The sequence below is a fragment of the Anomaloglossus baeobatrachus genome, chromosome 10, assembly GCF_048569485.1.
Source record: "Anomaloglossus baeobatrachus isolate aAnoBae1 chromosome 10, aAnoBae1.hap1, whole genome shotgun sequence".
NCBI classification, from domain to species: domain Eukaryota; kingdom Metazoa; phylum Chordata; class Amphibia; order Anura; family Aromobatidae; genus Anomaloglossus; species Anomaloglossus baeobatrachus.
Genome location: NC_134362.1, coordinates 81460954 through 81488861, shown reverse-complemented (window position 1 = coordinate 81488861; position 27908 = coordinate 81460954). Strand labels below are relative to the sequence as shown.

The following is a 27908-nucleotide window of genomic DNA, read 5'->3' as shown; positions in this document are numbered from 1 at the left end:
TTTGTGCAAATCGTGCACCTGTACGCTGCCACCGACAGGCACACACGTGCGGTTTTTAAATGCAAGCACGGACGCACTAAGAACCTAACAGGTTTTTAGGAGCAAAAATTAATGAGAACTCTGACACTATCAGCCACTGCTGACTGACGTGTATTATACTCTACACTTGTGCGTTATATAATAGTTTGGTAAAAACGCACACAAGTGCACCTGTACGCTGCCACCGACAGGCACACACGTGCGGTTTTTAAATGCAAGCACGGACGCACTAAGAACCTAACAGGGTTTTAGGAGCGACAATTACTGAGAAGTCTGACACTATCTGGACTGTTTTAGACTGTGTACACCAGCCCCAGATATGATGAAGGCTGGTATACGGTCACCACTAGGAATGGCTATATACCCTGCCTGCCTGCCTGCCTGCCTGTATACTGCTACAATAGTCCTGACAAGGACTCTTCTGGTCACTAGCCTGTATTCCGACCTGGCTATACCCTGCCTGTATACAGCAACAATAGTCCTGAGAAGGACTCTGCTACTGTACTCCGACCTGGCTATACCCTGCCTGCCTGTATACAACTAGAATAGTCATGAGAAGGACTTTTGGTCACACTGTTTGCAGCCCTGCTACGGAAATAGCTATAAAGGGCCGCAAACCTTTCTTTGTAGCAGCGACACTCTCCCTGCACTGACTGTCTGGATGGCTGTGAGCAGAGCACAGCGCGCCCGCCGGTATAAAGGCTCGGTCACGCTGTGCGGGCCGGCCAATCACTGCAATTCCACAACTAACAGGGCTGTGGCATTCCAGTGGTCTGCCAGCCAATCCCTGCATGAGGGCTGGCTCTCAAAAGAGCGCCAACATGCAGGGATGAAGACCACGAGTACAGCACGAGTATCGCGAGATTACTCGGTCCCCGCCGAGTAGCCCGAGTACAGTGATACTCGTGCGAGTACCGAGTAGTAACAAGCATGCTCGCTCATCACTAGTGATGGGATGTAGCAGCGGAAGTGAAGCAGGGACGCCAGGACTCTGCGATAAAGTTCCTGGGTACCGCAGAGGCAAGATGGCAGCAGCACGAGACTGGTCACCGGAGCATGCTGCTCCTGGGACCGCGGCCTGGATCGAGCAGGAACAACTCTGCAGGAAGATGCGGACGCAATTCCTCTTTATTTTGAATCACTAGAGTAGGAGATGAGGAGCCTGGCCATGGCGGTGCAAGCCCGTGGGATTGAATTCCCACGCGAGGCGCTGGTAAGCAGCTACCCAGTCCCGGTTGACCCGGCATATGAGGCTGCAGGATCCGGCCTGCCCCCGCCCGCTGCAAGCACACAGCCACCGCCATCCTCGTCCTCGGCGGATGCCGAGCTGCCAACCCCAACATCGGCAGCGGAACCTCCAGCCCCTATTTGTATATGTACCGCCCTGGAGGCTCGGCTGCCTGCCAAGCCGCTCGTATCCGGGCTCAGGTTGTCGGTGGCTTGAGCGCCTCCGGACCGGGGGTCACGACGCTCCGAAAAGGGGGGTGATCTTGCTGGCTCTACAGGTAGGGGTGGTGTGGTGGACGGTTCACGGCCGAAGCCACAGTGTTGGTAAAGTTCGTGACTCCACCCACGGGTCGTGGTGATTGTAGACACCACCGCTGCAGTGAAAGAATGGGGGCTCCCGGGAGCGGTGTGATGGCGCAGCTAGGTGTTGACCCCTCCGTGGGTAGGAGATGTTGGTCCCGGGGCCCGGTTGGCAAGGGCCGGGGTGTGGTGTGGTGCCTGATTGCACTGTTGTACTCAAGATTATAATCACACATAGAGTCACTGGTAAACCAAGTTCGGTGATGATCGGTGCCCGCAGCCGGCTGCGTGTTCTCCTAGTAAGGTTGGTAATACCCACCTTTCTCCTGCACCTCTGTGCAGTGATTTTTGACTCCTATGCCTACGCAATGGTAGTCCACTTCCCGACTGTGTACGTCGGAGGAGCCTTTTTGCCCGCAGGTGCTGGCCCTTTGGATCTCTGGCCCTTGGCGGTGGCAGTTATCCGTACTGGTTGAGCTGTTGCCTTCAATTGGGACTTAGGTGGGAAAGGACCCTGAGGTCCAGACCGCAATCAGTTAATTTGACTAAGATCCAGTGGCTTCTGGACTAGTTCGGGGTCTGAGTACCCTGCCTGGTGCTCCGGTATCCAGTTGGCTCCCCAGCTTGGTTCCGGTGGCCCACTACCCTGTCCTGGTCCCTTATGGTTCCGCCGGTCGTCTTCCCGGTCTCCTGCAGGCGGCACTACCGTCTGCCTTCTGGCCCACAAGGGTACCTAGGCTCCTACCCAGGCCCCTGACAGTTCCTAGTTCTCAACTCCTCTGTCAACTGTCAACACCGATCTGACTTGTGTTCCCACCCCAGTTGGAGCTCCCTCGAGCCAGCTACGACCAGCACCTCATCTGGGGAGCCCCGCTGTGTAGCGGCCTGGATCACTGCCTTGAAGCAACAGCCCTGCACCACCTCAGCTGAGGCCTGGAGTCGGAATGCGGTCACCTTCGGCTGTCAGGCGGGCCTCCGGTTCACAGTAGCCTCCCTCTTGGCCGGGCGGATGGCCGGGGCCGGGACCTCTCGGGGCGCTGGTTTCTCCGTGACTGGTGGGACTGCTTCTGGGATGGGCACCTTCCAGGGTAGCGGGGTCGGTGCGGGCCAAACATACGGCCATCCGCGGGCTTCCTCTATGGGTGGGTCCTCGCGGGCAGGCGGGGCGGTTTCAGTCACCAATGTTGGTTGTTGCTGACCGGGCGGGGAAGCGGCAACAACCGGTATGGGCGGCGGAGGGGGCGACAGGTGGAGCGGGGGCAGACCGGGTCCCTCAGCCGCAGCGGCCGGTCCCTCGGGGACACAGGGGCATGAGTCGCTTGCCCTCTCCTCCAAGTTTGCCTCCATCTCGCGTGCCCGCACGGCCGCAGCTATCTCCCCCATCTCAGCTGCCCACTGCTTCATCAGGTACCTCACCTGGACTTGTAGACAGCAGCACATCAGGGTCGTCCGGGCTTCCACCCATGCTGCTGTGCCGGGCGCGGGCTCCGGGAACTCGGGCTTGTCTGATGGGGCGGACATGCAGTAACTTGTGCTTCCAGGAACCAGACGGGTGGCAAAGTCCTGGTGTCCCTGCCCTTTATCCATGCGGTCACATGACAAACAGTCCTCACCCGCCCCCCTTGGTCTTTTCGGGGCACTCTGCTTGCTTTCTGCAACGCCGCTCTGTTCCCAGGGGGCGGGGCCTCACCTTTGCGCCCTTTCTCTCGGGGAAGATGATGGAGGTGGGAATTTTTCGCGTACAAGATGGCGGATCTTCAGATTTTTCAGTGGAACGCCGCTGACTGGGATATCCAAAAAATGGCTGCTATACTACATTGTTGTCCCACTGGTGCCAAGCAATTTCCAGCACCTCTGCATTCAACCCTCATGCACATTTTGCTACGCTATTTTTATAGCAAACAGTGCTGAAAATTAGTGGCATCCACAAAGTGTCTGCTATACTAATTTTGTGTCCCACTGGTGCCAAGCAATTTCCAGCACCTCTGCATTCAACCCTCATGCACATTTTGCTACGCTATTTTTATAGCAAACATTGCTGAAACTTAGTGGCATCCAAAAAGTGGCTGCTATACTCCACTGTTATCCCACTGGGGCCAAGCAATTTCCAACACCTCTGCATTCTACCCTCATGCACATTTTGCTACGCTATTTTTTTTATAGGAAACAGTGCTGAAAATTAGTGGCATCCAAAAAGTGGCTGCTATACTAATTTTGTGTCCCACTTGTGAGAAGCAAGTCTCAGCACCTCTGCATTCAACACTCATGCACATTTTGCTATGCTATTTTTATAGCAAACTCTGGGAATTCCTTGCTGCATTTCATCATTAGGAGGGATAGAAAGTGAGGCTTCCTTTACTGTCCTGGTACACACAGAACACAGCCACTGTACCCACCTGTCCACTTTTGACACGTTACTTAATTTGCCCAAAGAGCTGACACTTTTTCTGCCATCTTAAAATTGTCTGGAATACTAATTTAGTGTTCCTTTGCTGCCAAGCAAGGTACAACACATGTGCATTCTACACTCCTTTCCATTTCTGGAATGCAATTATTAACTGCAGGCAGTCCAGCCAATCTGTGACGAAGGTGCAGGCGTGCATATAATGTTGCCTTTATCCAATGGTGGTTCTCTCGATGTCTGACAGCTCTACAATACCATCTGTTTCCACTTCCAAAACAAGTGACGACCTGCCAATCACACTCCCGCTTAAGGGTAAAGGGGTGGAATTTCAGCGTGAAAAAGCATGTGTGACTGCTGTCCCCACAGACACAGAGGATGAAGAGCACGCAGATGCACTTGATGGGGCAGGCGGTGGTTGCAAAGCCCCGCTAGTCCGCATTGTAGCACAGTGAAATTCCCATTGCGACATATGCTTCATTTGAAGTCTTGTACTTGGTGGGCTCCCCAGTATGCAGCAAAACCACGCAACAGGAAAAGGACTCTAGGCAGTTGGGTTGATAAATGATTGTTTAACTTTCCCAAAACAAACAATAATAACCATGCATAAAATTGAAAAAATAGAACAATCTATTCCGTTGCCTACTACCTGCTAATCCCTATGCGTAGCAGCAGTAATTGTGTGTTTGTGTGTGTGTGTGTGTGCGAACACGACTTACCAGTGTCGCATCCCAAGAGCTTCAAAGTTATCTACCTAAACATAGACAAAACACATCACCCCCCCTGAATACCCTTGTTAGCGGAAGCCTCACAGATAAGGCAGATGATAACAGTGTGAATGCAAACCACACAGCTCTGCAACACAGTCATGGAAATCTTGAAAAGCAACAGTCAATGAAAACATGTGTCGCTGTCCCTCTATGATTTAAACTGTACGTGACAATTTGACAGTGCAGAGGCAGCAAGTCTTATTGTCTATATAGTCGGCCTACCCAGAACAGATATGTGTTTTGCTAATAAAACAAAGTGTTGTGTGCACGCATTACTGTCTGGGCACAGCCTACCGTACCCGGGTGCTGTGATGTCCAGTTGCCATAAATACAGACTTTACGCTCCTCTCACGGTAAACAGTATAGACAGCACCGGAAGAATGTTGGTCTGTGGCACAGGATGCTGCTCACTGGCGTTATGGTACTCCTCACCAAACTCCAAAATGACTCCCCTCACAATTGAACGAAGTGTTTCCGCAGTGGCTCCTTGCTGTAACACACACCTTTAGCTTTTCCTTCTGTTTATAGACAGAATCTCCAAGTCCACACCCGAAGACCAATTTGCTATTGCTATAGTGACCAAACAGACAAAGGCAGATCCAAAAAAACAGCAGCCCCTTGTTTGTAGTCTGCAACAATGCATGCAATGAACTGCAAATAAGCATGTTGCATTGACAGTGGCTAAAGCTGAGCAATACACCTTCACGCTATCAATTCATATCCATGTGACACTTCATGGTAGAAGTACTCAAAGTTATTGGTTGTTGCCTTCTACTTAGAGATTGTTGACAAATCTTACAGATTACATGACTTGGGTGATCCTTTGCGATGTCCAAAAAGTCCCAGGCTAGGCAAGACTTACAGCCCATGTGACCTGCATAGCCAACATGACTTATGCTCAGAGGCAGAGTTGTGGCCGAGGATTCAGTTGTTGACGTGCTTCCAGTACTTTGTCTCTGTCCAGGAAGACACAACGTAAACTCGTCGTCAGTAGCATCCTCCTCCACCTCCTCTGCTGACGTCATCGACTGGCTGACTTTGGTTTGACAGTAAGTGGGGGCTCCAACCTCATCATCACCCTGTGTGTTTTCATTCCCCTCGTCCTGAGTCCTCCGTGACAACCTCTTCCTGCCCTGACCGAATAGCAAAGTTGTCGTTACAATCAGGTATCTGAGTCTCCTCATCATGTTCCCCATTGTCTCCCCCAGGATGATGTACGGTTTTGAAATGAGAGTGTACATTATGCTCAGCACCTTTACATCAGGGCCTGGATCCGACTCACAAAGCTTCTGGCCATCTGTGCAGATCATTTTCCCTGTCTTCTGGAATTCGCTGCCTCAACACGTCAGATTATCTGCTACACCCGCAAGCTTCAAACGGAACCTGAAAAATCATCTGTTCAGAAATGACTATATCCTTCAATGACACCACCACCGTGCGTAGCTACCGCCCAACCCACACCACACCTACTGTTTCCTCCCCAAAATACTTTACAATGTAATCCCGCAAGGGCTGGGCCCTCTTTCCTCTATACCAGTCTGTCTATTGTTACTTGTATATGTATTGTGTATGCAACCCCCTTCTCATGTACAGCACCATGGAATCAATGGTGCTCTATAAATAAATAATAATAATAATAATAATAATAATAATAGTAATAACTTCTTTGTCTGTACTCACTGCAGCTTTACAGCAGTCTCTGAATCACAGGCTATAGTGTGACTGAACAGCTCTGCAGACTCAACCATCTCCAGTCATGTCCATGAAAAAAGGATCATATCAGATTATCCACGGGAAGAAGTACACCTGTTACGAATCGGTGCCGCCGTAAACGCAAGCAACCTGCTGCGGTTCCAGTTGCGCCCAGGCGTCAGCTGCCATTTAGGGCTGTGCCTTGGGTTGTCCAGCTGGCTGCTTTCTCCTCCACATCTAAGTGTGGAGAGGCGGCTAGTGCGCATGCGTGTGCCGATTTACCCCAGCCGCAGCCTAACTCCAGTGTTTCGCTTACTGAGTATGCTCAGCCTGACTGTGCCATTGCTGAGGCTAAGTCTTCATTTCGGGCTACAGCGCATGCTCGTTTGAACTGTTCCTGAGTCATTCTGCGACCTGTGGTTCTACACACTTACACAGGGCCCTGGGGCTTGCCTCACTCTTGGGAGGCCACTACAACTAACTGCACCCAACATCAGCCCCAGCTGTCCCCTTACACTGCAGTGTCGGTCCCCACTGACCGCAATACAGAGAATGGCGTCACGAAACTACATATAAAGAAGCAACCTACCTGTGACCAGACTGTTCTTCTACGTGGAGTCCCTGAAGGTAATGCACTGACACAACACCTGTGGGGCTTCACACTTTGTGCGAAAAGCCTCTTTACACAGGTACTTGCACTCCGTGCCGGGTCTAAGTCCTGTGTTGTGCCTAGACAGCATGCTGAAGTGGATAGTCTTTTTTTGGAGACTGTATTTCATGCTACTTAGCATGCTCAGGCACTTACTGCATCAGAGGCTAGGTCCAGTAATGAACTCTTTGGCCCTGCCCCAGATGTTAGGGGGTCCATATAGACCACAGGGCATCAGGTGTCCTGACAATTTGGCCAGGCTACTCCCAACTGGCTTGCAGAGGCCCGCCCCTATGACTTGTCACCTCATTATTGTTGGTCAGACGATGACTGGTGAGGTGTTTGGGTCGTGGCAGCCATGATGTCATCATTGAAGTGGCGGTTCCGAATAGGACGCTAGTTATGCCATTCATGACATGTCACTCTGCTTTTGTCTCCAGGAGGTGCATTGTGGTCCACCCTGGTTTGGGGCGGACCCAGGTTATAAAAGGGGCTGGAGCCAACAAGGAGGTGTGCAGTCTTCTATTATGCTCCGAAAGAGCACACCTCCATGTGTTGAACCCATTGCGGCTTTAGGCCAGAGGTAGGCAGAGAAAGGGCGTCGATGCAGGCCGCCACCACAGTTGTTATCGCAGAACGGTTAAGACCAGCTCCTGCGGTAACATAGTATATACCACCTTATCCAAATCTGCCAGTCCCACCATAACAGATGTTGTTTCTTCAGCAAATGTTACTGTTGCTTAACCACCAAACCCACGGATATAAACTTTTTTCCCCTTTCCAGCACACCTGTTCCCCTTTCCACCAGCATCTGTCCTTTTCAACTCAGTTTGTATATGACAAAAAGTGCAACTCTGCGGGGACACCGTACTCAACGCCGTCTTAGCACAGCAGCCAGCCCTCGGTCCCTCAGATGTGGACAAGTAAAAGACCATTTCCTCCTATTCATGGCAAAAGCGTTGAGATTCACTCTGTGCAGCACAGGTGTTTAGTGGAAAAGCAGATCTAAGATTGCGTACCACCTTCTGCTGATACTCCTGCATACGTGCGTCCCTTTCTATGGCAGGAATTATTTCGCAAAATTTTGCGTTGTACCGGGGATCTAACAGTGTGGCAACCCAGTAGTCAGCATTACTTCGAATTCGTACAATCCGAGGGTCATGTTGTAGGTAGTCCAGCAAGAAGGCGCTCATGTGTCTTGTGCATCCAGGAGGACCAAGTCCTTGGTGTGTTGGTGGCGGAGAGGTGAAAATCGTGCCTCATTCCTCTGCCCTCTCCCCCCAACCTTGCACAACCAAAATGTGAGCAAGCTCTCACTCATCTGCTGAGTCTTCCATGCCCATCGCCAGTTCGTCATCCATTTCTTCATGGGCTCATGCACCTTCCTCAACAGTTTTGCTGATACTATGCGCCCTTGTTAATCCCTCTCCCCCACCGTCCCATGACTGCCGCCTAGGTGCCGCTGACCGTCTGGACCTTGTAGATCTTGTTATCCCTTCCGCATATGATTCCTCCTGTACTTCCTCCCCTTCCTCTTGTCCCAACACCTGACTCCGAATAATGCTTACAGTGTGCTCCATCATGTAGATGACCAGAATTGTCATGCTGAGAATGGCATCGCCAGTGCTAAACATCTTCGTTGACATTTGTAAACTGTGTAGAAGGGTGCATAGGTCCTTGATTTGAAACCACTCCAGCAGCGTGATCTGCAGCACCTCTGGATCAAGTTAGCCCAGGCTATACGTCATAACATATTTCATCAGGGCTCGGCGGTGCTGCCACAGATGCTGCAACATGTGCAGATTCAAATTCCTGTGTGTCAGCACATCGCATTTCAGGCGTTGAACAGCCAGACCGAAAGACTTCTGGAATGATGAAAGTTGTTGTGCTGCTGGGTGTCAACGATGGAAGTGAGCACATAGCGAGCATGCCCGCTGCACAAGGCCATGTAGGCCGGGATGGGGGTTTAAAAATTGCTGGAGAATCAGATTCAACACGTGAGCCATACAAGGCACGTGTGTCACATTGCCCTGATGAAGGCCCGCAGCCAGGTTTGCATCATTGCTGCACACGGCTGTGAAGTCACCACCGGAGTCTGCTCCATCAATTTGTACTCCGGTTTGCCAGGTGACGTGTTCCTTTCGTGCATAGTGCTGATGATGGGAGAGGAGTCGATGCCAGTGGCGCAGGTGGACACAGGTTATGCTCACCCATTGGGCTGTGTTACCTTGACAGATGCAGAATCACTGGCTGAATGTAGGTGGTGGGTGTCTCACAGATAAAGTACCATCATTCAGCTACAACCAATGGGAAGACACCCCACCCTTTTTTAGGCCCATCCTGTCTGCTGACCACTGCCAGACATAGCTATGAACCTCTGGTTACTGTTACCCCCAGTTCTGTTTTGTGATTTTGTGTGCTTGTTTCCTGACTACTTTTCCTGCCTGCTATTTATGTACCTCGTTGGCTGATCCGCATTTCACCTCTGCTTGTTTTCTGATTAAGTCCTGGCTGTCCCATTCTGTTCCTCTTCCTCAATTAATGTTTTGACCCTGCCTGACTACTATTCTCTGGAACTGCAGCCTTGCAAGGGTATTAATCACCTTGAGCCCTGTGTAATTCCAAATCCCTGTATAGGGTTTAAAGGGTTTCAGGGTTCTGGGGGTCTTGCTTGGTGAGTGGCTTCCCTCTAGCCTATCCTTTACAGCCCGTCTGAGTGTGTGAATCAAGGAAGGCATTACACCATGCTCTCTGCAGGAGGCCATGTAGGCTAGGATAGTGCTTTAAAAATTGCTGGAAAACCAGGTTCAACACGTGAGCCACACAAGGCATGTTTGTCACATTGTCACGGCGAAGGGCCGCACCCAGGTTTGCATCATTGTCGCACCCAGTTTTCCCTGGCTGCTGGTTGAGTGGAGACAATCATTGAGGAAACTCGGCCTCACTTTCCAGAGCTTACCGTCCACAACTCCACAGCAGTGTGACTCACAATTCACAGACATTTCAAAGAAAAGAGTCGACCGCCTCATGCTGTTGAGCTCTGCTGCCAGCATAGTAAGGAGGTGTGTGGTATTCCTTGTGTGCAGTTACAACGTGGGTAGCCTGACCACACAAGGTTTGGGCCAAGGTGGAGGACCCACACGAGGTTGAGGAAGCAGAAGAAGTGGAGGAACTTCTACATACAGAGGAAGGATTGACACACAACTCGTGTGGACGGCAAGACTTGTACAGCAGACCCTTCTCCATCTCTCACCATAGTTACCCAGTGCCCAGTCAGCGACATGTAACTCCCCTGTCCATGCTTACTGGTGTAAGTATCTGTGGTGAAATGCACCCTGTCACACACAGAGTTTCTCAAGGAAGTGTTGATGTTGTGTGCAACCTGCTGTGGTAGCGCGGGCACGCCTTTCTTGGAGAAGTGGCGAATGGGCATCGGCTCTTGGGCCACTGCGATGTGCATAAGGTCTCGAAAATCCTCGGTCTCAAAATGGTGTAAAGGCAGCCTTTCTGTAGCCAACAAGTTGCAGATGCTGAAACTCAACCTCTTAAGCATGTCATGCCGTTCGAAAATCATGTAAAACACAGCGAGGGGACTCCAACCACAGTCTCCTTCGTTTCCACTAAATTGGCCACACACACCCCGCTTGACTGGCATCAGTTGACCCCCATTTTCAAAATGAAAAAGATGCTTTGCATGAAGCACTCTCAAAAATATGTGTGCCTTTCACCTCCCCTGGATGACCCAGGGGAAGAAAAGTCCTCTGTGAGGCATGACTTGTTCATTTTGGTTCTTTTAAACACAGCGAGGGGACTCCAACCACAGTCTCCCTCGTTGCCACTAATTGGGCCACACACACCCCACTTGATTGGCATCAGTTGACCCCCATTTTCAAAATGAAAAACATGCTTTGCATGAAGCACTCTCAAAAATACACGTGCCTTTCGCCTCCACTGGATGACCCAGGGAAAGAAAAGTCCTCTTTGATCCATGTCCACATTGTCAGTGGACAGACGCATGTGCTTATCTGTCAGCAAACCCCCAGCAGCACTGAAGACAGGTTCCGAGAGAACGCTGGCTGCGGGACACGACAAGATCCCCAAGGTGTACGTGGCGAGCTCAGGTAATTTATCCAGATTGGAAGCCTAAAATGAGCAAGGCTCAAGTTGCACAGCAATGGCATCGATGTTCCCTTGAATATACTTATATATCTGTGTCTACTCCTCTTTTTCCTCGTCCAGCTGTTTAGTTTTCGCATGAGTATTTGTCCTTGTCACTTTCCCATGTGTTTGTGCTGTCTTGGGAGTTGTTTGTCACCTTTTGGACACCTTTGAGGGTGTTTTCCAGGTGTTTTTAGGTGTTTGTGATTGCCTCCCATTGCTTTCAATGGGGTTCGAGAGCTTCGTCGAACGGTTCGTCGAACGGCTCGTTGAACGGGGCACCGTTCGTGGAACCGAACCGAACTTGAACTCTAGGGGGGTGGCTCATCTCTAACAATGACATCACGGAGCTGGTAAATGTCAGAGACCCTGCGCTCCTCTACTTTCGATTTGAGGATGCCCACAGATGCCTAATAGGGTTTGGGTCTGTAGACGTGCTTGGCCAATCAGCACCTTTACCCTCAGTTTTGTTTTAGCAAGACAAAGGTCGTCTTGGAGGTGTGTTTGGGATTGTTATTATGTTAGAATACTGTCCTGCAGCCGAGTTTCCAAAGGGAGGGGATCATCTGCTTCAGTATGTCACAGTATATGTTGTCATTCATGGTTTCCAAATGAACTGTAGCTCACCACACCTGGCAGCACTCATGCAACCCCAAACCATGACACTCCTACAACCATTGCAACAAAATTCCACATCAACATGACTAAATTGTCATAGCCATGTAAAAATGAAAACATCAAAGGACATTGAGAGTAACATACAACTCTATGTAATAATAATAATAATAATAATAATAATAATAATAATTTGGAGGAAAAGCACCACAAAAAGAGAATGAATCAATTTAGTGAAAAATTACAAAGGCGTTTATTCATTAAAAATACAATCAATACTAAATTGTTGATCCATGAAAATGACCACATTCAGTAGTAATTGGAATAACACAATGCTGTACATCAATTTATACCCATGGAGTGCTGGAAAAGACAAACCATTGAAAATCAGGGAATGTATAACACCAAATATGGTAGTAGTGAGTTCCTCACAAGGCCTATATAATCTGATTACTGGTCAGGCGAAGGTCTAAGGGGTGCTTCACACACAGCGAGCTCGCTGCCGAGATCGCTGCTGAGTCACGGTTTTTGTGACGCAGCAGTGACCTCATTAGCGATCTCGCTGTGTGTGACACTGAGCAGCGATCTGGCCCCTGCTGCGAGATCGCTGCTCGTTACACACAGCCCTGGTTCGTTTTCTTCAAAGCCGCTCTCCTGCTGTGACACACAGATCGCTGTGTGTGACAGCAAGAGAGCGACAAATGAAGCGAGCAGGGAGCAGGAGCCGGCATCTGACAGCTGAGGTAAGCTGTATCCAAGATAAACATCGGGTAACCAAGGTGGTTACCCGATATTTACCTTAGTTACCAGCATCTGCAGCTCTCACGCTGCCTGTGCTGCCGGCTCCGGCTCTCTGCACATGTAGCTGCTGTACACATCGGGTTAATTAACCCGATGTGTACAGCAGCTAGGAGAGCAAGGAGCCAGCGCTAAGCAGTGTGCGCGGCTCCCTGCTCTCTGCACATGTAGCTGCATTACACATCGGGTTAATTAACCCGATGTGTACTGTAGCTATGGTAGGAGAGCAAGGAGCCAGCGCTCAGTGTGCGCGGCTCCCTGCACACACAGCTGTGCGCTGGTAACTAATGTAAACATCGGGTAACCATACCCGATGTTTACCTTAGTTACCAGTCTCCGCAGCTTCCAGACGGCAGCTCCGTGCAAGCGCAGCGTCGCTTGCACGTCGCTGCTGGCTGGGGGCTGTTCACTGGTCGCTGGTGAGATCTGCCTGTTTGACAGCTCACCAGCGACCATGTAGCGATGCAGCAGCGATCCTGACCAGGTCAGATCGCTGGTCGGATCGCTGCTGCATCGCTAAGTGTGAAGGTACCCTAACAATAGCCCAGGTAAACATGTAGCCAAAACTGTAGGGTAAATCAGGAGATCACATTACCACAAAAAGATTGTTAAATGTACATAACTGAAGTAACGGTTCTATATATTGTGCTTATCTATGTAAACTGACCAGGAATCAGAAAATCAGGAGAAATTCAGGCATTGTTGAGGCATACTCACATTGTGCAAGGTGGCAATACCGACAGGTCACAAAGAGACGAAGAGAGGACCTAACGTACGTTTCGCATACACAGATTAATAAGTATGTGGCTTCATCAGAGGTTATGACACTCATAGACCAGGGTTTTTATAATGGAGCATGAGGATCACGTGACCGGTGTCCGGGCATGTGACCGCTACAACAGGAAAGGATGAAACAACTGTTTTGGAAGTCACGAGTCACATGGAGAACTATGTCACCGTGATGCTGGTCACATGACCGCTACAAAAGAAATGATGAAACAACTGTTTTTTGTTTCTGCTGTAGCGGTCATATGACCAGCATCACGATCACATGGTTCTCCATGTGACTCATGACTTCCAAAACAGTTGTTTCATCATTTCCTCTTGCACAACCACTAGTGCTGTCAATGTTTCTCAATTAGCTCTTTTAAAAATTAAAAACTTTGGGCTAAAAGAACATGCTTCTGAAAAGATGTAATTATTTTTTTCACCTTCCAATGGTACAAATTCAGTGAAGTATATGGGGTGATAATTTCCTCTCTGCACCCATCAATTAATTCTTTGAGAGATGCAGGAGGGGATCTGCTGTTCTGGCACATCAGGGTCTCTGCCAATGTGATATGGAACCTTTGTAGCAAAATCTGAACTCCTATGTGGTGTTCCTTCCCTTCTGAGTTTTGCAATGTGCATCATATGTAATTTTTGACTATATTTTGGGTATATGCGTGGTCTGGAGAAATTGCAAAATTTGTATCATTTATTATAATACTGTAGGAGAACTATTAAATCTTTTGAAATTTTTGAACATAGGGCCAAAACAACTTTTGACTGAAAAAAATATTAATATACAATTCTGTGAATCACCAGAGGGTTAAAAAGGCTTAATATACCCCTCAATTAATTCCTAAAGAGGTGAAGGTTCCAAAATTGGGTCAGTTGAACTGTTTTCCACCATATATTAGGTATCAGTGGACACATGAGAAATTGCCCAACAAATTGCACAGTCCACTTCCTCCTGTTACCCTTGTGAAAATGAAAAATTTGGTATAAAGCAACATTTTTGTGTGAAATATTTTATATTTTAATTTTCATGGCTCATCGTTATAACATTTTGTGAAGCACCTGTGGATCAAGGCGTTCACCACACTCTATATAAATTCCTTGAGGTGTGTGGTTTCTAAAATGGGGACACTTGTGGGGAGTTTTCCCTCTTTCGGCACATTAGGGAATTTGTAAACTTGCCATGTCATCCGCTATGTATTCAGCCAATTTTGTACTCCAAAAGTTAAATGGTGCTCCTTCCCTTCTGAGCCTTGCTGTGTGCACAAACAGTAGTTTTCAACCATACGCTGGAGTCCTCAGGCCTCTCAAGCTTAGCTAGTATTTTTGGCTTTCATGGGGCCCAGGAGAGTTGAGAGCATCCACTGGGCATGGGGCACATCTTGACATCTTGATGTTGTTATTTTCCTTGCACTTGCAAGGAATCAAGCATGAGTGGCAGGAGATCAAAATATGTGGTGAAGACTGGATGGGTGGAGGTGAGTAATGGAGTGGCTGGAGAAATGAGCGGTAAGCTGAATAGAAGGATTTTTTTTTAACATTTTTCATTTACTATGGTTTAAGGAGACTCCACAGCATAAGAATGTACATTAAATTTGCAGAGAATAACGTCTTGGTGAATTGAATTTCCCAGGAAAAAAAATTAGTTAAAGGGCAAATTTAAAATTTGCCTGGTTCGCTCAGCTGTAGTAATTAATAATCAGTAATTAGTTCTTTAAAATGACTATTATCTGGCTGCTATGGTCATACATATAGACAACATGTCAATCTTGTAAAGCAATGTTAGCAGAATTTTTTACTGAACAAAAATGTATTACCTCTTCATGACACATGATGTACTGAGTATATCATGGATCGTGTCAGGGTAATCACCGCTGGCTGCTGTGCTGAGCCGGCGGTGAATCATGCACTTATCAGCTGATTTGAACAGCTGACATGTGCAGCTATCAGGTCCGGGTGGATTCACGATCCACTCGCGCCTGTTAAACCCTTAGATCACACTGTCAAAATGGAAAAGCGCGATGTAAATCCCCGCTGCAGTAAGCGCGCAATCACCCGCCACCATCGGAAGTCACGTCACGTGATCCCGTGAAGCCGATGGTTGCCATGCTAGCACAGGGTCATGTGATGACTCCTGTAGCTATCATGACTCACTTTCTCTTACTGCCGGGAAAGCGCTGGCTGTGGGAGGAAATCAGCATTTCAGCATATCAGAGCTGTGCAGCTGCCATGTACAGAAATGCACAAGTGATCAGACTGCTGATCCTTATAGCCCTCTACGAGGACTAGTAAAATAAAAAAAAGTTAAAAAAAAGTTTAAAAAAAAATAAAAAAAACCAAAAGTTCAAATCACACCCCATTCGCCCCATTGAAAATTAAAGGGTTAAAAAATAAAAAAATATACACATATTTGGTATTGTCGCCTTCAGAAATGCCAGATCTTTCAAAATATAAAATCAATCATCTGATCGGTAAACGGCGTAGCAGCAAAAAAATTCCAAATGCCAAAATTAAGTTTTTTGGTTGCCAAAACTTTTGCGCAAAATGCAATAACAGATGATCCAAATATAGCACATGTACAAAAATGGTACCATTAAAATCATCAGCTCAAGATACAAAAAATAAGCCATCACTGAGCCCCAGTTCCCAAAAAATGAGAACGCTACGGGTTTCAGAAAATGGCGCAAAAAGAGCGCCACTTTTTTTAACAAACTTGAAATTTTTTTAACTCCTTAGGTAAAAGTAAACTCATACATGTTTAATGTCTACAAACTCGTACTGACCTGGGGCATCACACGGACACATCGGTTTTACCATATAGTGAAAACAGTGAATACAATATCCAAAAAACTATTGTGGAATCACATTTTTTTTTGCAATTTTTCCCCACTTGGAATTTTTTTGCCATTTTCCAGTACACTATATGGTAAAACTCATGGCCTCATTTAAAAGTACAACTCTTCCCGCAAACAATAAGTCCTTATATGGCAAGATTGACTAAAAAATAAAAAAGTTACGGCTTTCGAAAAAGGGGAGCAAAAACAAAACAAACGGAAAAATGGAAAATTGCCTGGCTGTGAAGCGGTTAAAATACCCCTTGCACACAAAGTCCTTGTAAAAGCAACATTTTTTGAAAATAACTGACATTCTTAATCGTTCGTGATCATGAACACAAGTCACATTCAAATGCATTGAATTTTTTTCTAAACATTGTGTGCAATTGGAATATTATAATATTTTCCTAATATAGTATTGGTAGTTTCACCCTTAAGGTCTGGAAACATTTGGTTGGAATGGCTTTCGTGCACCAGGAAAGTTGGAATACATGGGACCATTATCATGGGTCTTTTCTACAATATTTACAATGTATAAAGTAGCTGGCCTGGAAAGCTGTATAGTGGTAACAAGTAATATACTGCTACCAACATTTTTATCTCTTTTATGGAATCAGTTAAATAATATTGGTGATTTGTTTTATTTTTCCATTACATGCTATAGGTGCGCATATTTATATTGTTTTGTTATTTTTAAACGGTAATATTTACAATTGTGCTACTTTGTGAACACATTTTTCTAGCAAGAAACTTTCAGTAGAAGTAGAATATATCATGCTGAGTAAGTTGTATACTGATTGAAGAATATTCTACTTAACCTCTAGCCAATTCAATGCTTCAAAGTCAAAAGGCATCCAGAACATCTAAACATGCACTGCAACAGCAAAGTATTTATACTATTGAGAATTCCAAAACTTTTTCCTAGATTAACATGTTACAATCCATCTTTGCCTCTTTTGCTTAGTGTTCTGAATGCAGCCTGTCAAAAATTTTGATTTTACCTGAACTCTCAATATCAAACGTAAATCCATGTTGTAGTGCTTTGTACGGATTAGAGTCTGCAACTCTCTGAGCCTGAAGGTTATCTCAGCCTTTGCTGCTTTGATAGGTTTATCTACCATTGACACACTTGGTAATTGCCAACAAGTTGATAATCTCTAAACTCAATGAGAATTATTTAAAGGACACATATCACCAAGATTATAAAGCAGATAATGAAACTTATTCTTTTATTCACCTATTTATTTTAGTTTCCTATTTGCAGATTTTTCTGTACATGATTACAAAAGTGGCTATTTTGGCTGAGCTGCTTTTAACAGTATTTAGACATATACTTTCAGAGCAGGAACATGACCTGTATTATGGAAATGTTACCGACTTCTTTGAAAAATTCTTCTAGGCATGTTCTCTGACCTGAGCAGAGCTTGTTGTACAAGACCATGATATGTACAGTCTTTATTTATTTTGTTTCTGTCTTTCTTTCATTCTGTTTCAATTCTTTATTTCTCTTTATCTTTCTTTCTTTCTCTTTCTTTCTTTCTTTCTATTTTCTTTTTTACTTATTTTTCTCCTTCCTTTCCTCCTCTCCTAGTCTCACCTTCATTTCCTTCCTTCTTCTTCCATTCCCTTCCATTCTTCATTCCTTTCTTCCATGTTTCCTTCATTCTTTCCTTCACTTAATCCTTCCTTCCTATGTTTCTTTTTCTTTCCTTACACTCAATTCTTCCTTCCTTCCTTCCTTCCTTCCATCCTTCCTTTCTTCCCTCCTTTCTTTCTTTATTATTTCTTTCCTTCCTTCCCTCTTCCCCTATTCCCACCTTCCTTTCTTTCATCTTCAAATTCCTTCCTTCCTTCCTCTCCCATTCCCTTCCATCCTTCCTTCATTCCTTCCTTCCTTCCCTCCTTCCTTCCTTCCTTCAATTCTTCCTTCCTTTACTCCTTCCTTCCTTCTTCCCTTCCAACCTCCCTATTTTCTTTCTTTGCTTTCTGTCTTCCTTCTTCCCTCCACTCCAATTTCCTTCCTTCCTTTCTTCCTTCCTACCCTCCATCCTTCTTTCTTTCTTTCTTTCTTTCTTTCTTTCTTTCTTTCTTTCTTTCTTTCTTTCCCCTCAATTCCTTCTTTCTTTTTTTTATTTCCTCCCTACATTCTTTTACTCTCCTACCTTCTTCCTTTTTAATCCCCTCCATACTTCCAAAACACATGGCTGCATGCAATTCTATATCTGGTTTGGGTATCAGTTTTACACACATAGGCATGCTTTTGTTTTACAAATGGAAAACAAGATCAATGATCTTATCTACTCCAAACTTAACAATTAGGAGTAGATATAAGATTGAAATCTAACATAAGAATGTTATTACTTAAATGGGGGTTCTGTGTCATTGAGATACACCCATGAAATCCAACATAAAATTGATTTTGTGGATACATTTCAAAACCTGTTATTGTCAGAAAAATATTCAAACAGAACATTACAATGAAAGTCAGTTGTAAGGCTCTTGTATATTGTGATCTATATTTTTTCTGTACAGAAAGCATTTCCATGAGCAAGTAATAAAACAGCTTTTGGATGGCTATGTAAATCTAATACATTTCGATAAAGTACAGGGTGAGTGATGCATAATTCATTTTGTATAGATTAGGACTGCAGTACTATCTTCCATTCCCCAATGCAAAAAAAATCAGCCCAGCTTTTCCTGTTTGGGTTGCTTCCTTCTTACACAATGCATTTATATTTGACAAAAACTCAATATCTTCACAAAATAGTGTAACAGTATATGATCCTGAGCTCTTATCAATTATTATTTGAGTTAATCTTATATGTTGTCATACTCAAAAGAGAAAAGAACAAAATATATGCTTAAAGCAAACCTACTATTAAGAAATTCTAAATCATGGTTAATGGGAATCTATCAGTAGTGATTCACTTCCCAAACTATTTATTTGCACATGCAGATTTTTTAAAGATAATTAACGCAATGTTATTACTAGGCCAGTGAGTTCCTCCATTTCTGAGCAATTTCTAATGCTTTCAGCATTAGCCTCTGCCACTCCAGCTCTGTTCCCTGCACATTGTGAGTCATCTTCTGCTTGACTGACTGCTCCTTTGCTTAAAGTGAATTAGCAAATGGGCTTTCAGACAGCCAGGAGGAGGCTATGCTTGGTATGGAGTAGAACTGGAGTGGCAGAGGCTCAGGAACAGCGTCCATGTGCCAATATCATTTCCGTGTCATTTGCATATCATATCTTACTCTGATTTCTATGTAATGTGGCTACGAGCTGGCTAAGTAATGGTATGTCTTGACATGTCTTTATAAGAGTTATATACACTTATGAGTAGACATGAGCGAACCGGCCGTGGTTCGGCTCGAGTTCGGTTCGCCGAACGGAGGTCCCGTTCGAGTTCGGTTCGGCGAACCACTCGAACCCCATAGAAAACAATGGCAGGCAATCACAAACACATAAAAACACCTAGAAAACACCCTCAAAGGTGTCCAAAAGGTGACAAACAACTCACAACACAACACAAACACATGGGAAAGTGACAAGGACAAATACTCATGCGAAAACAAAACAGCTGGACAAGGAAAAAGAGGAGGAGACACAGATATATGAGTATATGCAAGGAAACATCGATGACATTACTGTGCAACTTGAGCCCTGCTCATTTTAGGCTTCCAATCTGGATAAATTGCCTGAGCTCGCCACGTACGCCTTGGGGATCTTGTCGTGTCCTGCAGCCAGCGTTCTCTCGGAACCTGTCTTCAGTGCTGCTGGGGGTCTGTTGGCAGATAAGCACACGCGTCTGTCCACTGACAATGTGGACATGGCTCTCAGAGGACTTTTCTTCCCCTGGGTCAGCCAGGGGAGGCGAAAGGCACGCGTATTTTTGAGAGTGCTTCATGCAAAGCATCTGTTTCATTTTGAAAAGGGGCATCAACTGATGCCAGTCAAGTGGGGTGTGTGTGGACCAATTAGTGGCAACGAGGGAGACTGTGGTTGGAGTCCCCTCGCTGTGTTTCTAAAAGAACCAAGATGAACAAGTCATGGCTCTCAGAGGACTTTTGTTCCCCTGGGTCATCCAGGGGAGGCGAAAGGCACACATTTTTTTTTGAGAGTGCTTCATGCAAAGCATCTTTTTCATTTTGAAAACTGGCATCAACTGATGTCAGTCAAGTGGGGTGTGTGTGGCCTAATTAGTGGCAACGAGGGAGACCATGGTTGGAGTCCCCTCGCTGTGTTTCTAAAAGAATCAAGAGGAACAAGTCATGGCTCTCAGAGGACTTTTCTTTCCCTGGGTCAGCCAGGGGAGGCGAAAGGCACGCGTATTTTTGAGAGTGCTTCATGCAAAGCATCTGTTTCATTTTGAAAAGGGGCATCAACTGATGCCAGTCAAGTGGGGTGTGTGTGGTCCATTTAGTGGCAATGAGGGAGACTGTGGTTGGAGTCCCCTCGCTGTTTTTTACATGATTTTCGAAGTGCATGACATGCCTAAGAGGTTTAGTTTCAGCATCTCAAACTTGTTGGCTACAGAAAGGCTGCCTTTACACCCTTTTGTCACCGAGGATTTTCAAGACGTTATGCCCATTGCAGTGCCCCAAGAGCTGATGGCCATTTGCCACTCCTTCTCCAAGAAAGGGGAGCCCGCGCTAACACAGCAGGTCGCACACAACATCACCACTTTTTTGAGAAACTCTGTTTGTGACAGGGTGCATTTCACCACAGATACTTGGAACAGTAAGCATGGACAGGGGCGTTACATGCCGCTGACTGGGCACTGGGTAACTATGGTGATAGATGGAGAAGTGTCTGCTGTACAAGTCTTTTCGTCCCCACGAGTTGTGTGTTTCAATTCTCCCTCTGTATGTACAAGTTCCTCCACTGCTTCTGCCTCATCAACCTCGTGTTGTTCCTGCACCTCAGCCCAAACCCTGTGTGGTCAGGCCACCCTTCCTTGTAACTGCGCCCAAGGATTCCCACACACCTCCTTACTATGCTCGCAGCAGAGGTCAAGGCCATCAGGCGGTCAAATGTTTACTTTGAAATGTAGGGGAAATGTGAGACACCGCTGAGGAGTTGTGGATGGTTAGCTCTGTAGAGTGAGACCGAGTTTCATCAATGGTTGTCTTCAATCAACCAGCAGCCAGGGAATGCCGGGTGCGACAATGATGCTAAACAGTCTGCGGCCCTTCTTCAGGGCAATGTGACACACGTGCCTTGTATGGCTCACGTGTTGAATCCAAATCTCCAGCAAATTTTAAAACACTATCCCGGCGTACATGTCCTTCTGTCAAGGGCACGGTGTAACGCCTGCCTGGATCGACACACTCAGACGGGCTGTAAAGGATAGGCTAGAGGGAACCCGCTCACCAAGCTGGACTACCAGAACCCTGAAACCCTTTAATCCCTATGCAGTGATGTTGAATGACACAGGGCCCAAGTTGATCAATACCTGTGGAAGGCTGCAGTTCCAGAGAATAGTAGTCATGCAGGGTCAAAACATTAATTGAGGAAGAGGAACAGAATGGGAGGGACAGGACTTAATCAGAAAACAAGCAGACGTGAAATGCAAATCGGCCAACGAGGTACATAAACAGCAAGCAGGAAAAGCAGTCAGGTAACAAGCACACAAACTCTTAAAACTAAACTGGGGGTAACAGTAACCGGAGGTTCATAGCTATGTCTGGCAGTGGTCTTCAGACAGGAGGGGCCTAAAAAAGGGTGTTGTGTCTTCCCATTGGTTGTAGCTGAATGATGGTACTTCATCTGTGAGATACCCACCACCTGCATTCAGCCATTGGTTCTGCATATGTCAAGGTAACGCATCCCAGTGGGTGAGCATAACCTGCGTCCACTTGCGCCGCTGGCATCAACTCCTCTCCCATCATCAGCACTATGCACGAAAGGAACACATTGTCACCTTGCGACAGGAGTACAAATTGACGGAGCGGACTACGGTGGTGACTTAACAGCCGTGTGCGGCAATGATGCAAACATGGCAGCGTGCCTTCGTCAGGCCAATGTGACACACGTGACTTGTATGCCTCACGTGTTTAATGTGATTCTCCAGCAATTTTTAAAACACCATCCCGGCCTACATGGCCTTGTGCAGCGGGCACGCTCACTATGTGCTCACTTCCATCGTTCGCACCCAGCAGCTCAACAACTTTCATCGCTCCTGAAGTCTTAAGGTCTGGCGGTTAAACGTCAGAAATGCGACGTTCCAAATAGAGTTGAGCGCGGTTCGTGGTTCGAGGTTCTCCAGTTCTAGGCTCGAGTGATTTTGGGGCCTGTTCTAGATCGAACTAGAACTCGAGCTTTTTGCAAAAGCTCGATAGTTCTAGAAACGTTCGAGAACGGTTCTAGCAGCAAAAAAACAGCTAATTCCTAGCTTGGTTTCCGCTGTAATAGTGTAAGTCACTCTGTGAATCACACTATTATGACATTTCAGTGTATAGTGTGCGGGAACAGCGCCTTCAGATCACTGCTGTTTGTATAATGGCGATCGCCATTTTTTTTTCCTTGTCTTCCTTCCCTAAGCGCGCGCCTCTTGTGGGGCGGGCCAGCATGTCAGCCAATCACAGACACACACACAGCTAAGTGGACTTTTAGCCAGAGAAGCAATGGCATGTGTGATAGGATGTCCATGTCACATGTCCCTGCATTATAAAACTGGACATTTTCCTCCAGGACGCCATTATCTCTTCTGCGTCTTTGGTGTCAGACATCACTGTCGCAGCTCCGTCCTTTGTCCTATCGCCGATACAGCTGTATGCGCTCCATACACAGCGCTGGACAGCTTAGGGAGAGCACTTTCTATCAGTCCTTTTAAGGGCTCAAACCGGCAGGGTCAGAGCCATAGGTGACAGGTCCTGAAAACAGCGACAGCGTCTGTGTAGCAAAGGTCAGGGATTTCCTCCCTGCATTTCCCCATTAGGAGGGAATAGAAAGCCAGGCTTCCTTTCCTCTACCCAGAGCCCCACAATCCTGGCACTGTACCCTCCTGTCCTCTGCACACTCCAACTCATTATAACTAAGCCATTATACTAGCAAACACTCAGTGTACCTAGTGGCATCCTATCTGTGGCTATTGGACTTTGCTATAGTCCCACTAGTGCAAAGACATTTGCAGCACCTCTGCCTGCATTGCACAATCCAACTCATTATAACTAAGCCATTATACTAGCAAACACTCAGTGTACCTAGTGGCATCCTAGTGGTCCCCCACGGTATTCTCTGTCCCCTGTGTACCTCCTTTGGCCTTGCTTATTTGCCTCGCTTACTTGCACATGGTATAGTTCTTTGCCATTATCTGGCTGCCACATTTTATATAGTGGTTGCCTGTGGAGGGATAACTGCATGTCTTATATGTGGTCTGGGAGGTGATACTGCTCCCCTGACATATATTGGTACTGTCTGCCGTCTATATATATATATATATATTTTCCTTTGGGATATGACTGTTTTTCATGGCCAGTGGGCACTGTTACTATATGGTTATATATATCTTCTAAGCAGTTTTTTCTGATTGTGTACAAGCCAGTTGGCATTGTGCATTTATGTGAGATATTTCATCAGCCTTTATACAATTTTGCATCATTTATAGGTTATATGTATGACGTCTTCATTATCGCATATTATTGCACATGCTGTGTACATGATGGGGGTCACAAGGGGTTTCAGGCCGTGTTATCTTGTGTGTCACATTTTTTAGTGTTTTTATTCTTGCTGTTACAATAAAGACTGCCTTTTATATATATATATATATATATATATATATATATATATATATACTATTGTGGGTGTGCTCCCTGTTATATGTAGCTCTTTTCTTTATACATTGTTCAGCCCTTTCCGCTACATGGGTGAGCACCTAACTATTTATTACTCTTAGGATGGTGCACCTGCCTTATTTATTTCCCCTAGTGGCATCCTAAACGTGGCTATTGGACTTTGCTATAGTCCCACTAGTGCAAAGACATTTGCAGCACGTCTGCCTGCATTGCACACTCCAACTCATTATAACTAAGCCATTATACTAGCAAACACTCAGTGTACCTAGTGGCATCCTAAACGTGGCTATTGGACTTTGCTATAGTCCCACTAGTGCAAAGACATTTGCAGCACCTCTGCCTGCATTGCACACTCCAACTCATTATAACTAAGCCATTATACTAGCAAACACTCAGTGTACCTAGTGGCATCCTAAACGTGGCTATAGGACTTTGCTATAGTCCCACTAGTGCAAAGACATTTGCAGCACCTTTTCCTGCATTGCACACTCCAACTCATTATAACTAAGCCATTATACTAGCAAACACTCAGTGTACCTAGTGGCATCCTAAACGTGGCTATTGGACTTTGCTATAGTCCCACTAGTGCAAAGACATTTGCAGCACCTCTGCCTGCATTGCACACTCCAACTCATTATAACTAAGCCGTTATACTAGCAAACACTCAGTGTACCTAGTGGCATCCTAAACGTGGCTATTGGACTTTGCTATAGTCCCACTAGTGCAAAGACATTTGCAGCACCTCTGCCTGCATTGCACACTCCAACTCATTATAACTAAGCCATTATACTAGCAAACACTCAGTGTACCTAGTGGCATTCTAAACGTGGCTATTGAACTTTGCTATAGTTCCACTAGTGCAAAGACATTTGCAGCACCTCTGCCTGCATTGCACACTACAACTCATTATAACTAAGCCATTATACTAGCAAACACTCAGTGTACCTAGTGGCGTCCTAAACGTGGCTATTGGACTTTGCTATAGTCCCACTAGTGCAAAGACATTTGCAGCACCTCTGCCTGCATTGCACACTTCAACTCATTATAACTAAGCCATTATACTAGCAAACACTCAGTGTACCTAGTGGCATCCTAAACGTGGCTATTGGACTTTGCTATAGTCCCACTAGTGCAAAGACATTTGCAGAGCGCGTCTGCCTGCATTGCACACTCCAACTCATTATAACTAAGCCATTATACTAGCAAACACTCAGTGTACCTAGTGGCATCCTAAACGTTGCTATTGGACTTTGCTATAGTCCCACTAGTGCAAAGACATTTGCAGCACCTCTGCCTGCATTGCACACTCCAACTCATTATAACTAAGCCATTATACTAGCAAACACTCAGTGTACCTAGTGGCATCCTAAACGTGGCTATTGGACTTTGCTATAGTCCCACTAGTGCAAAGACATTTGCAGCGCCTCTGCCTGCATTGCACACTCCAACTCATTATAACTAAGCCATTATACTAGCAAACACTCAGTGTACCTAGTGGCATCCTAAACGTTGCTATTGGACTTTGCTATAGTCCCACTAGTGCAAAGACATTTGCAGCACCTCTGCCTGCATTGCACACTCCAACTCATTATAACTAAGCCATTATACTAGCAAACACTCAGTGTACCTAGTGGCATCCTAAACGTGGCTATTGGACTTTGCTATAGTCCCACTAGTGCAAAGACATTTGCAGCACCTCTGCCTGCATTGCACACTCCAACTCATTATAACTAAGCCATTATACTAGCAAACACTCAGTGTACCTAGTGGCATCCTAAACGTGGCTATTGGACTTTGCTATAGTCCCACTAGTGCAAAGACATTTGCAGCACCTCTGCCTGCATTGCACACTCCAACTCATTATAACTAAGCCATTATACTAGCAAACACTCAGTGTACCTAGTGGCATCCTAAACGTGGCTTTTGGACTTTGCTATAGTCCCACTAGTGCAAAGACATTTGCAGCACCTCTGCCTGCATTGCACACTCCACCTCATTATAACTAAGCCATTATACTAGCAAACACTCAGTGTACCTAGTGGCATCCTAAACGTGGCTATTGGACTTTGCTATAGTCCCACTAGTGCAAAGACATTTGCAGCACCTCTGCCTGCATTGCACACTCCAACTCATTATAACTAAGCCATTATACTAGCAAACACTCAGTGTACCTAGTGGCATCCTAAACGTGGCTATTGGACTTTGCTATAGTCCCACTAGTGCAAAGACATTTGCAGCACCTCTTCCTGCATTTCACACTCCAACTCATTATAACTAAGCCATTATACTAGCAAACACTCAGTGTACCTAATGGCATCCTAAACGTGGCTATTGGACTTTGCTATAGTCCCACTAGTGCAAAGACATTTGCAGCACCTCTGCCTGCATTGCACACTCCAACACATTATAACTAAGCCATTATACTAGCAAACACTCAGTGTACCTAGTGGCATCCTAAACGTGGCTATTGGACTTTGCTATAGTCCCACTAGTGCAAAGACATTTGCAGCACCTCTGCCTGCATTGCACACTCCAACTCATTATAACTAAGCCATTATACTAGCAAACACTCAGTGTACCTAGTGGCAACCTAAACGTGGCTATTGGACTTTGCTATAGTCCCACTAGTGCAAAGACATTTGCAGCACCTCTTCCTGCATTGCACACTCCAACTCATTATAACTAAGCCATTATACTAGCAAACACTCAGTGTACCTAGTGGCATCCTAAACGTGGCTATTGGACTTTGCTATAGTCCCACTAGTGCAAAGACATTTGCAGCACCTCTGCCTGCATTGCACACTCCAACACATTATAACTAAGCCATTATACTAGCAAACACTCAGTGTACCTAGTGGCATCCTAAACGTTGCTATTGGACTTTGCTATAGTCCCACTAGTGCAAAGACATTTGCAGCACCTCTGCCTGCATTGCACACTCTAACTCATTATAACTAAGCCATTATACTAGCAAACACTCAGTGTACCTAGTGGCATCTTAAACGTGGCTATTGGACTTTGCTATAGTCCCACTAGTGCAAAGACATTTGCAGCACCTCTGCCTGCATTGCACACTCCAACTCATTATAACTAAGCCATTATACTAGCAAACACTCAGTGTACCTAGTGGCATCCTAAACGTGGCTATTGGACTTTGCTATAGTCCCACTAGTGCAAAGACATTTGCAGCACCTCTGCCTGCATTGCACACTCCACCTCATTATAACTAAGCCATTATACTAGCAAACACTCAGTGTACCTAGTGGCATCCTAAACGTGGCTATTGGACTTTGCTATAGTCCCACTAGTGCAAAGACATTTGCAGCACCTCTGCCTGCATTGCACACTCCAACTCATTATAACTAAGCCATTATACTAGCAAACACTCAGTGTACCTAGTGGCATCCTAAACGTGGCTATTGGACTTTGCTATAGTCCCACTAGTGCAAAGACATTTGCAGCACCTCTTCCTGCATTGCACACTCCAACTCATTATAACTAAGCCATTATACTAGCAAACACTCAGTGTACCTAATGGCATCCTAAACGTGGCTATTGGACTTTGCTATAGTCCCACTAGTGCAAAGACATTTGCAGCACCTCTGCCTGCATTGCACACTCCAACTCATTATAACTAAGCCATTATACTAGCAAACACTCAGTGTACCTAGTGGCATCCTAAACGTGGCTATTGGACTTTGCTATAGTCCCACTAGTGCAAAGACATTTGCAGCACCTCTGCCTGCATTGCACACTCCAACTCATTATAACTAAGCTATTATACTAGCAAACACTCAGTGTACCTAGTGGCATCCTAAACGTGGCTATTGGACTTTGCGATAGTCCCACTA

General features: G+C 46.0%; 1 protein-coding gene across 1 annotated transcript in view; it reads left to right on the top strand.

Annotated features, from left to right (window-relative positions):
- LOC142254362 (uncharacterized) overlaps positions 1–17662 on the top strand; it is a 100554-nt gene extending 82892 nt beyond the window's left edge. Inside the window, exon 3 of the mRNA XM_075325408.1 lies at positions 17528–17662. Coding sequence (XP_075181523.1) covers positions 17528–17662 — 135 coding nt within the window. The remainder of the gene's footprint in view (positions 1–17527) is intronic.
- The last annotated feature ends 10246 nt before the right edge of the window (positions 17663–27908 follow it).